This window comes from Sceloporus occidentalis, unplaced genomic scaffold, assembly GCF_023333645.1.
Source record: "Sceloporus occidentalis isolate IW3139 unplaced genomic scaffold, rSceOcc1.0.p SCAF_8, whole genome shotgun sequence".
NCBI classification, from domain to species: domain Eukaryota; kingdom Metazoa; phylum Chordata; class Lepidosauria; order Squamata; family Phrynosomatidae; genus Sceloporus; species Sceloporus occidentalis.
Window position 1 is genome coordinate 24,843,522 of NW_028316988.1, and position 11,969 is coordinate 24,855,490.

The window sequence follows — 11,969 nt, forward strand, 5'->3', positions numbered from 1 at the left end:
CTACTGTACTTTGTTCATTTCCATCTCCCCCCCCCCCGACTTCACAGTCCAGAGTCCCACCCTCAAAATGTGTAGGGTTTTTTGGAATGCAGACCACAAAGGTTTGCCAATTTGTTGTGTTCAATATGCCACAGGGCTCAGCTATCAGCGTGTTTGTGTATATGCGCTCTCACTCATATTCTCTTTTGTCGTTTCTAATTTGTAAAGCGTGAACTTCAAGCCGAATAACATTATTTCTTTTCCCTCCTTCTCTCACAGGTAACTAGGATTTCTACCTCAACCCATCGTGACCTATGCAAGGACAACCTGGACCAACTTCTTCCAGCTTCCACCGAAGGTGCTGTTTGCCTTGGCGGCTAAAAGAGTTCCCCCTTCCCTCCTTTGTTGTTGTTGTCTCTTTTACTACTGGACAGAAACAATCATAAAAAACCGGAGGAAATGAAATGCTACTGTGAATTTTAAGTTAAATAGATAGAGATAAATATAAATATATATATATATAAATATATATATTCAAAGAGCAGAAAATAAATGCTTAGAATCAGCTCCAGTTTGTATTGTTGATAGTTTAGATATTTATATACATATATATATATATTTTTAAATGTGTTAAACACAACTCAGACACAACTTTATTTTTGGGGCGGGGGGTTTCCATCCGAAGTTGTAGAACTGAAGAAAACAAAAAAAAGAGGGTGACTTTAAACATTCAGTAACAGCTTTCTGTGAAATAAAAGGACTGGCACACCAGCAGAGATGTAACAAGGCTTCTTGTGGTGCTATCGACTTCCAGCAGGAACAGTGCCTCTCCGGTCTGAACCCGTGGTGCTTTTTGGGGTTATTTTTAAAGAAAAAATGAACTTGGGTTTCTATTTTTGGCGTGATGGGAATGACTGACACCAAACCCGCGTTGTTCCTGGATGCTGTCTGTGTATTTATTCTGCCTATTCTCGAATGACGTATGTCAACTTGACTGGGTTAGTATTATTACGTTATTTTTGTCTCGGAGCCAGGAAATCAGCAAAATTGATGGTTTTCTCTTTTTTGTTTTTTTTAGCGGGGGAACTTTGTGCTTCGTTTTTGTTTTCGAAATAGGTCCAGGTATCAATGTAATGTATATTGCAACCAGGAAGGTGATGAAACGCCGATGTGCGCTCTCTTGCAGTCCTCCTTTCCAGGCCCTAGGCAGAATTCAACTATGGTGCTCGTTCGTAACCAGCGGCATTCCCTGCAACCCTTTGCCGAAAGGCATTCAGACATCCAGGTGCTTTTTTTGGAAGGGTGTCTCTGCCTTATTATGTGAAAGCCAAAAGGCGGAGTTAAACGACAGTTTACGAGGGGTGGGAGAGGGATGGATAGCTCTTGGGCCTCCATCTTCTCTTTGGACTACAGTGCCCATCATCATCTTTCACTGTTGCCTGGAGCTGATGTGAGTCCAACGGCACTCAGAGGACTAAACTAGGGTAACAAAGCCTCTGGGGCAGGTGACTCGTAAAACCAGTCTCTGGTGTTCCAGGTTGTTAGTTCACTTCTGGCAAGAGGTGGGCATGCCGGCATTGGGCTACCAAAGTGTGGTCCCATAAAGCCCCTAGACCAGACCAGTGGATCCCAAACTTTGGTCCCCCAGATGTTTTTGGAGATGTTTCAGCTCCTAAAGTTCTTGACTGTTGGCCAAGCTGGCTGAAGTCCAAAACACCTGGAAGACCAAAGTTTAGGAATTGGTTCGGGTACCGGAAGGGTGTATTTTTCTCACTGTGAACAGCCTCGCTAGCATAGTTGTCCGCAGATATTCTTGACTTTCAGAGAGAGAAAACCCCACTGTTATCTCCCAAGTCCAGTTTCCATCTTTCACGCTGCAGCCTTCTCCGTGTTCTTGGTTAAGGTTAAGAACCTCAGCGGTGTGAGGCAGCGATCCAGATCTGCTTCCTCCCTTGCTGTCTTCTGAATATTCTTTCCCCTTCATTTTTTGCACTGCATTCGGAGTCTAATCCGATGTTCTCACGGGGGATGCGGTGGTGGAGGAGCTAAACCTGTTAACCATCCATAGCAGTCCTCTTGTCCGAAGACTAATTTTGCTTAGAGCAAACTTCTCAAACACAGAGCAGTCCTCAAAATTGGGTCCACTGGGTGTTTTGGACTTCAGTTCCCAGCAGCTCTAGCGAGTTTGGCTAATGGTCAGGGATTCTGGGAGCTGAAGTCTTAAGACATCTGTAGGACCAGAGATTTAAGAACCATTGACTTAAGAAAGTGTCGGCCCTACATGCCATAATTCCTCTCAGATTAGCCAGACCATTTTCAGTAGGACTTGAGAAATCAGAGGACCGAAATGTGTATGTCGGGGTAGCCTTGCATCTCATCTTCAATTTTTTGTTTCTTCAACGTACAGTGTCTTTTTTGGCATTGTTAGTTAATTTTGATACTTGATCAAGAGAAGCAGCTTTGTTTTGGCAATGTTTTATCAGCTTTGAACTTGCTTGCTCATTAATTTTGTGTATGTAATGCTTTTGCATTTAACATAGGGTTGTAATGTTGTTTCACACATCAGAAGGAAACACATCACAGTCTTTGTAGCACACTTAATACACTTGGTGCAGTTTTTAACAAGTGACTCGGATGATCATTGCACACAAAGGGTTTTCGTTGTTTTTTAAAGGCACACCACTTCTTGACCGCGACAAGTATTTTGTAGCGACGTGTCGATAATTTCTATATAAAAAGACTTAAGGCTTTCCATTTATTTTCATTAAGTTGTGTTGTTCATAAAGCTTGGTTTTATTTATTTGAGCATGGAAAGCAGGAGATGGAAGGGGAAACTATAATTGTTTTCCTAGTTTGGCTTCTGGCTCAGCATTTAGGATGAACAAGCGAGAGAAGATGCAATAATTCACATTGTGTTAGCCGTGCAAAGTGGAAACACGGTGCTCTTGTCTTTTATAATGCTAACTTGACAAAAGGGGTGTTGAGAGGATGGAGTTGAGGCGAGATCTGTATCTCGCCCCACCCAAAATATTCCTGACTCTTTGAGAAAAAGGCATTGTCTTCTATCCTTGAGTCACACAGGAGCCTCCAAAGCTTGCCTTGGACAATAGGCAAGATGGCAGCAGGTGTAGCTTAAGAATATCTGGAGGGATATCTAGGTTGGGAACGAGTGAGAAGAGAAAATGTTAGGTCTTTCTGCCAACAGCATTCAGAGCCTTTGAGTGTTTTGTTGCTGCTCCTCCTTCACAACATCCGTTGCTTCGGTCTCGGTTTATAGAGGGACGGAAGAGTTGGGGGGGAAACTGGCCAAATAAGGGGAGCCCACTCCATACTACTTTGGACATCCCTTCAGGAGGCTTTACAAATAATTGCTCTGCATACCAATAAACCTCTGGCAGGTGGATAGCAGAGAGATATTTTATCACACACCGCACATCCTTTCTCTCCCTTCTTTTGTCCCACCTGGAACCCAGGTACAAAACCTTATTAACTCCTCTACTTTTCTTTGCCAAACCATTGAGGAAAAAAATCACTCCTCTTCTCCCAGTTCTTGTCTATATAATACCAATAAAGTAGCCAAATGTCCAACGCAAGTCAGTGCTTGTATCTGGATCAACTGTGCCACTCGGTCCCTTTTGCATGTTTTTCTTACGGCGGCATAAATCGGATGCCAAGTTGCATTGAACCTTCCTCCAGCTGCTTAGATCTAGAGGGAGCTTTCTGCTAGGAAGGAGCGACTTCGAAATGCCTACAAAATCAAGCTGTAACAAGAGAGATTTCCTTGTTGGAGAAGTGTTTGCAAGACTTCTATTCTGCCAGGAAGCTGGCTTTGCTTGATGTTAGTAGGGAATGAAATTTTGATGACAGGGAGGCGATGGCTAAACCAAACGATCTGCTTCTTAGAAGCTCACTCCTTGCTGAAAAGAGCTATTCCCCCAGCCCTTAACAAGCAACAAGACAACAAAACCAAGATTCCTTAGCAGCAAAATTGAGATTGTTTTTGGATCCAGTGTCCCTTTGGGAAGGCCAGATTAAATCCGTTCCATCCTTCTCCGTCTTCTGCAGTTCAAAAAGTCCCCCATAGCACTGTTTGACCAAGGAGACTGGAGTCAGAGATCCCTCTCCTGTTCTCAACAGAGACAAAGTACAGGGCAAAGTAAGGGTTTGCTTTATAGTATTAACAAAAATATGGGAGTGTTGTCAAATAAATTAGCCTCTTCAACAAGACCGAACCACCTGCCTTTAATGAGGCGGCTGTTCAGATTTGGAGCACCCAAGTTCTCAGAGAAGGGCCGTTTTCGGGGACCTTCATCCTGGGCTCTCCTTATTCCACTGTGCGCTTTTCAGTTTCTTCTGGTGCTGTCCCAAGAACTGTGCAAAGCTGAAAGCCGAGCGCTTTCTTGTCCCCGTCGCTTATTCCTGACACAGCAATGGATCTCTGAAATGCCCCAGACAGTCCTTTGCTATCACTGGATGTGCAGCAACCAAACTTGCCACGGTTGGGACGTGGGGTTTTATTTCTGTTGCGTGCGCGAAGCCAACCGCAGCTTTTTGGATTCCTTTTTGGGGACGCATGTATCTGGAAGCAGAATCAGCCCCCGGGTCCCTTTGTTGGTGCTATGTGCAAATACTGGTTTTATGACGCGAGGGCTTCGGCCCTTGACCCAGCATCCTGGTTAACCGCTGCTAGGGCAGGGTGCGGGTTCTTCTCAGCTAAAATGTCAGAAAAACATGTCTTATCTTTTCCGTTGTTAAGTGCACAGATCTTCTATCTAGTTTTATTGTGGGAGCATCAGCCATTTTTGCTGCCGTGACTTCTTTGGATGGGGGATGGCTTGGTTCACCCCAAAACACTTTTAAAAACCCCATTCCGGTACAGAACATGGTGCTATGGGTTGTGTGTGTTTCTGTATTCGCCTGCTAGATCTGCAATCCGCCTTATCCACGGCCGTCTTAGACTAACCAAGGATTGCCGGTTGCTTTCGTATTGCCACGTATAGTCGTGTTTCTACAATGGTTAACAATTTTACACAAGGCCAAGCCACACACCTGCTTTTCCTGAACCATCCGTTTGGTTTCTGTCGGTGCCTGAACAAAAGAAATGAGTAGAGTACCTTTGTCATCTGCATTTTGGGATCCCCTTGCGTTTTGCTGTCCTCCGCTTTTAAAATAATGGCTGCTTTGGTGTCTTTTAATACTTCAGGCTGAGTTGTGGTGGTGTTTTATGTGCATCTGCCCAGTTTGCTACAGCGATTAATATTTCTGAAATCACTGACAGACAGTTATTGGCTGAACCGAAGGGGTTCTTTTTACGAACGGCGTGGGATTTGTTTAATTTCCAAGTATGGTTTACTTCAAAAGTGTCTGGGGCGGGGAGCAAGAGACAACAGATTTTTGCTGTTGAGTAAAACTATTTTTCAATACTTCTGCGAGTTGTAAAGAAAGGTGAAAATAAAGAGGCCTTTGTTTGGATTCTTCCATCTCTGGTAAGATCAGTCGCATCGCTAGGAGAGGAGTTGGAAGTGTGAGAAGGAACCCAGTTTACAAAAATACCTTGCCTGGTCTCCTAAAGTGATTATACACTTCCTAGAGGTGACCACCATTTTATGGCCATTTTAACGCGTTCAAACTGAAGCTGTCTTCTTCAGTATAAACTTACAGGGCTCTACGAGGGTCAAGGTGTACAGGGCAGTTTTAATTCCTTCACGTACGTATCTTCCCGCCATCCAAGCCGGTGGTCCTCTCAGCTCTTCATGTAGCCTTTGGCAATTCTAGCCCAATGAGGTAGAAACTTAAATTTTTCCTGAAAGCGAGGTAAGGGAAAGTTAGGACTAGCTAACGTAGCGGTTTAGCTAACTTAACTGCTCCTCGGAGCGCTCGGCATTTCTGAGCGCTCTGGAAACGTCGTACCATGTATGAATTTTGCTTTTTTTTATTACAAATCCCCCAGGAATGGAAATCTGCTTTGCTGATGAAATTCAGTCAGTGATGGAAATTACTGCTGCTCAGGAATTCATTTGTAAGATAATAAGTATAAATATAAATATATATGTAAAAAAAAAAAAATCTGTTTGTAAATGGATCGAAGGGAGTTCCCATTTTCTTAAGAGGTGGTGATATGGGATGTTCTTTCCTAGGGACTTGATTTGTACACATTAGCCCATGAAAAGTGAAATTTATTTAAAATCCAAACTCTTCTCTAATATGTCTTTGGTTTGTCTCGTTTTTAATTTCGGTCCCTACGTTTTAACTTGTCATTCTTCCATGGAGCTCATGTGAAACCTCCTTTTGCGTGTGTATATATGTAACGATAATAATAATAATAATTAATAATAATAATCTTATCGATATATTTTCCACTTTTCTGGCCCTTCCAGTCCTCTGCACTGCAAAAGTTTTTCTTTCCATTCTCATCTCCACTATGAACCTCCCTCCCAACCCCACTTCACCTTGATTTGTAATTAAAAAAAGGCTTTGAAGTTTTGTCTTTATATTAAAAAAAAAATGTATGTATTTTAATACACTGTACCATGGCTGTGCTTCCATCATTTTGAAGTTGTCTGATTTAATTCTGGAGAGGAAGATGCCGCTTGAATGATTTGTTACCGTGAAAAGGTGGCAAGGGGTGCTAGATTTAAAGGCTGCCAATAAGATTTAGGAGAGTGATCTATTAACCATAAAGGGTAGTAAAACTACATGTTCCCAATGGAATTTGGAAACGTTACTCTTTTTGGTCCACAGATGAGGATGATGTCTATGGAAGTATAAAATTAAAAGGACAAAAAAATTAAACGGCAGACCTAAGTTTGGTTGATAAAAATGACCTGAAACCCAGATAACAGTCACTTGTACTTGAGGCTTGAACAAGAAAATCAGTGTATGCATGACAAAAAAGGAATTTCCAACCATTTCAAGGAGAAAACAATCTTTTCATTGAATGTACAGAAGTAATAAAATCGGCTGCTAGCAGGGAACAGAGCGGTGGGGAGGAAGGAAGGTTTTTGGATGTAAACTGGTCAAGCGCTGAGCTTCTGAAGCGCCCAGAAAACACTCTAAATGGCGTATGCCACCCCTTCTGATGGGCATCTTCCATACTGAGTCCCCCACAGAAGGAAGATTTCAGAATGCCCTCACAAAAATTTCACAGCAGGTTTTAAAAAAATACATTCAGCTGCCAGCCCCAAAAGTTGGGGGGGGAGAAGAGAGAAAGAATAAAAGAACAGGCCAAAAAGAAAACGTTTTCTAGATAAAGGAATTCTGCAAAGAAAGGAAAATCAGCACCGTGTTCCTGGTTTGTGAAAGGCAGAGCACACAAGTCTCAGTAGTGGTCTTTGGTGCTGAGAATGGCTCTATAGTCTCCCAAGGCCTAAGCACAGGGTCTAGAAGAACGGGGAAGACTGCAGGGTATTTATGCTTCTTCTGCCTTGGGGTAAGAAGAGTAACGGCACTTTTAAGGGTTGCCAGCAAGGTGCAACAAAATAGAAAACTGCCTCCTATGCCATATCCCACTTTAAAGCCCTGAAAATCTGGCCTTTTGGATGTTTTGAGCCCCAACTTCCCATGCTGTTTGGCCATGTTGGGGATTCTGGGAGTTGGAAGTCCAAGCCGTTTTTGGTGGGCGATGGGATCCCACTCCTTGTAGTCCGATTGCCCCTTGGAGCGGCTGAGGGAGGGAATACGCAACCTCTCCCAGGTACTGAACACAAGATGGTGGCAAAGGATAGACTGAGCTCGGAAACTAAAACCAAAATCCCTTTGCATTACTAGCTTAGTTAAGGAGGAGAGAACACTTTCACCAGGAGAGGTTTGCTTCAAGAGTAAAGATTTACACTGCCTTTCTGCTTCAGAGAAAGAGCAAGAGTGCGCTCACAGTGAGGTGCGGTCACTCATTGAGAGACGTTCACCTGCTTCAACATTGTTCAAAGAATGACAGTTGTTGTTGTTGGTGTGCCTTTCAAGTCATTTCTGACTAAGGCACACCTATTGTGGGGTTTTCGTGGCAAGATTTCTTCAGAGAGGGCTTGCCAAAGAACGATACAGAGGGGAATTAAAAGTGGCAAACTCCTCTTTCCTTTGTCTTCACAAACAGGACTGCAGAAGGCATTCTGGGGTCGGTGGCTGTGTCAAACTATTAAAAGGACAATTTTCCTAAACTGATCATTTTCTCCATTATTTGGGCCAAAGCTAATTTTGTAAAAAATAAAAATAGGATGTTAAAAAAAGGCCAAAACTGCTGGCAACAGCCTCCAAAGAGAAGACGAGGGGGAAGGAGGTGGATACGTACAAATGAGACTTCACCCGCTTCCTAAAATGAGAAGAATCCTCCCATAAACTTGTTTAAAATAAACACATGAAGGGGAAAGTCACTTGGTCAAGGTTTCAGCTCCATAGAGAAGCCCTGAGTAGGAGGCTTGGGCCGTCGGCAGACTCCAGGCACGATGGGAGTTGGAGTAGGCTGAGGACGCCATGCTGTGTATTCAAGGCTACAGTTTCCGTGTTCCCAACTGGAAACGCGCTTCTTCTGAAATGCCATACTGTTCCAAGGGGTCCTGTATGAGAGAGAAGGGTTATTCGCAGCTGGACTGCTTACGGGGAATATACAAATCCCTTGCTGAAAAAGCACCAGAGCAGCTGGACTTGCCACTTCATTTCCATATACAAAGGTTTTTGAATTTGAACTGACATTGTCACACATATAATGACACATCTAGGTCTGTCCCTGGCTTTCCACTCCCCCAAATGTATCTGAGGAAGTAGACTTAAGTCTACGAAAGCTCATGCTGCCAACTTCTTTAAGTTAGTCTCAAAAGTGTGACAAGATTTCTTTGCATACTGGAACGGCCAAAGTTAGTGTGACCCTTTGGAGTGGACATGACATGTTTGGAAAGACAGCCAAGGAGTAATTCACCTTTCCGGTCATCTTCTGGATCTCATTACGGTAGAAGATCAAGCTGCTCCTCATGAACTCGTAACTGTGGGAGAGAGAAGATGGAGGCTGAGAGTGAAGTTGAAGCGAATAGGCCACACAGCTGGGATTGATTTCCCTCTTTCTTTCTGAATCTCTGGCCTGTTACAGACTGCCAAAATAAAGCTGCTTGGGGTCTCTTTGGAGGTATGCTGTTTAAATGATGCATGCATCCTAAGAATCCGGAAGCTGCACCAAAGCTGCACTCCAGTGCTTAGGAATGGAGTGTGGCTTTGGCACAACCTCCGGACTCTTAGGACCCATGCATCATTTAAATAGCATATCTGCAAAGAGACCCGAAGCAGCTTTATTTTGGCAGTCTGTAACAGGCCTCTCTTTCCTATTTTAGGGAGTTTTCAGGGATGATTAGGGGTGCATCTATACTGTAACGTTAATGCATTGTGACACCACTTTAACTGCCATGGCTCCATCCTACAGAAACATGGGTTTGAAGTTTGGTGAGGCACCGTTACTATTTGGCAGAGACCTAAAGACCTTGTAAAATTGCCAATCCCAGGATTACACTGGATGGAGCTACAACGCTTAAAGCAGCGTCAAACTGAATTAGGTCTAGTCTAGATGCAGCCCTGTAAAATAGGGGGGAAATGGGTAAAGGAGGAGGATAGGAGAGGGTATCAATTAAGAGGCACTGTGTAGTAGTGGACTGAGTGTTGGACTAGGGCTCTGGGAGACCAAATTATTGACCAATTAATTCAAGATACAGCTATCAAGTTTCCCACCAGAGGAATCCGTCTGCCTCTGCCTCACCTGGCCCGCCTCAGCACCTCAATCCATTCCTGGCATTGCTCCTCCGTGTCGCACTCAAAGTAGTATTTCCGCTCTGGCTCCTCCAGGAAACCTGTAAGAACCTTATTGTTAAGTCTGGCTTTTCATACTCAATTCATAGACTCCTAGAGTTGGAAGAGACCCCAAGGGTCTGCCATGCAGGAACACACATTATTATTATTATTATTATATCCTTCCAGAGAGATGACCAACCAACCATCTCCAAAGAAGGAGACTCCTCCACCATCTGAGGCAGCATCATCTACTGTCAAAGAGCTCTTGCCCTCAGGAGGTTCCTCCTAACATTCAGGTGGAATCTCTTTTCCTGGAGTCTGCATCTATCCTAGTCTCTGGAGCAGCAGATAACAAGCTTGCTCCATCCTCAATGTGGCATCCTTCCCCCTGCCATCTTAGTTTCAAACTGTAATATCCCTGGGACAGGAACCTTTTTTTGGGGGGGAAGGCCCAGTCCAGAAACCCCTTTGCTCTGCTGCACCCCAAAATCTCCTTTGCAAAGACTCACTGATCGAGAAGACATTTTCTTCTTCTTGGATGATCCGGCAATGTTCCAGCAGCAAAGCACCAATGGGCTGGGGAGAAGGAAAGAGAAATCGACAAATCTGCGTATCCACTTTCTAAGCAGCGTCACACTATTTTGGTTTCAGCAGGTCATGGTCACACCAAATAATGACATTTGTTATGTGCCAATCCTAGTTCTGGCTTTTCTTGGCAAGATTTAGCCCTTGCCTTCCTCTAAACCTGAGGGAGGCCTGCTTGCCCATAGTCACCTGGGGGTTTTCTGTGGCGGAGTGGGATTTGAACCCTGGTCTCCTGTAATTCAGGTCCAGCATTCAAACCAAAGCACCACGCTGGGTTCATATACACATGTCCCTCCACATTGCGGCTTTGACGTCTGCAGACTTCATTATTCATGGACTTGATTTATATGTTCTCTCTAGGAATATCTAGGTCCTCCAGTGCAGCTCTATGGTCAACTTTAACCAAAAGTCGCACTGAAGGACCTAGAGAATACTCCACTAGGCCTTTGTAGCTCCTCCAGTGTAACTCTATGGTCAATTTCTGGCAAATGTTGACCACAGAGTTGCGCTGGAGGACTCAGAAATCCCTAGAGAGGTATTCTCTCAGGTAAAGACATAGTGTTTTTGTTGTTTGTGGTTTTCCCCACATTCACGGGGGTCCTGTGCCCCTAACCCCAGCAAATGCGGAGGGAGGGGTGTATATTACAGGATGCCTTGATGGCAATTAGCACCAGCAATCCCCACCGGATTTGTTTATAACCGAGATGTATTTATTGAGTTGGTTCAATAAAGGGAATGTGGATTTTGGATGTTCTTGTACTTTGCTCTATGGCCAACGGGGCCAACCCTGGGCAGACTGTAAGCTCCCATCCAGGCCGCTAGTCCTCAGCGGAGATGCCCAGCAGCCTTTACCTCGGCTTCATCCGTCCGGAAATAGAAGAGGAAGTTGACCACCAGCTTCACCAGGCGCTTCTTGAGTGCTGCGGAAAGAGAAGGAGAGGGAAAGGGGTTAAAGTTGGCCAGGGCTGCGTCCACACGGCAGAAATGACCCACTTTGGTACCGCTTTAATTGCCTTGGCAGACACTGACCATAGAGTTGCGCTGGAGGAGCTACAAAGGCCTGGGAGAGTGTCCTCTCTAGGAATCTCCAGGTCCTTCAGTGCAACCTTTAGTTAAAGCTGACCATAGAGTTGCGCTGGAGGACCTAGAGATTCCTAGAGAGGACATATTAATCAAATGCATGAATAATCAAAGCAGCAAATACGGAGGGATGAGTCTATACAGTATAGACCCCACTCTCTTCTATGCCAGATGGAGTTTGTAGTGCCTTGGCTCTTCTTGGGGCCCTTTCACTCAAGAAGCCCTGGCCCCGCCCACGCCCCATGACGTCACGGCGTGCTGACGTCACGGCTTCCTCCTCCTCCTCCTCCTCACCGCTGCCCTTCTTGGGCGCCCGCATCAGCACCTCGGCCGCCTTCTCCGCCGGCTGCCGAGAGAGAGACAGCAGCTCCCGCTCGTTGAACCGCATCGCCAGCGACACTCTGCCCTCCCACGCTCTATGGTTCAACCCTTCCTCGCGCACTTCCGGCTCGGGACCGGAAGTGGGCACTTTCCCTCAGCCTCACTTCCGGTGGCCAGGAGGAGCTTATCTCCTCAGAGCAGAACACAGTCATACATAATACATCTATCTATCTATCTAT

General features: G+C 44.8%; 2 protein-coding genes across 7 annotated transcripts in view; one reads left to right on the forward strand and one right to left on the reverse strand.

The window, feature by feature from the left end:
- Window positions 1–6,507, forward strand: part of DOT1L (DOT1 like histone lysine methyltransferase) — a 57,263-nt gene extending 50,756 nt beyond the window's left edge. For all 6 annotated transcript variants that reach the window (XM_089535541.1, XM_089535546.1, XM_089535547.1 and 3 more), the window contains one exon: window positions 259–6,507. Coding sequence is in view for 1 of the 6 variants with exons in the window: in XM_089535546.1 (XP_089391672.1) it covers window positions 259–266 (8 nt within the window). In the remaining 5 variants the exon portion in view is untranslated. The remainder of the gene's footprint in view (window positions 1–258) is intronic.
- Window positions 6,508–6,887: 380 nt separating this feature from the next.
- Window positions 6,888–11,935, reverse strand: PLEKHJ1 (pleckstrin homology domain containing J1). The gene is made up of 6 exons (XM_089535549.1): window positions 11,704–11,935; window positions 11,182–11,249; window positions 10,254–10,320; window positions 9,713–9,803; window positions 8,888–8,951; window positions 6,888–8,528 (listed from the first exon to the last, which is right to left on the reverse strand). The coding sequence occupies exons 1-6, from the start codon at window positions 11,795–11,797 to the stop codon at window positions 8,463–8,465; spliced, it is 450 nt and encodes a 149-aa protein (XP_089391675.1). The 5' UTR covers window positions 11,798–11,935; the 3' UTR covers window positions 6,888–8,462.
- Window positions 11,936–11,969: the final 34 nt, after the last annotated feature.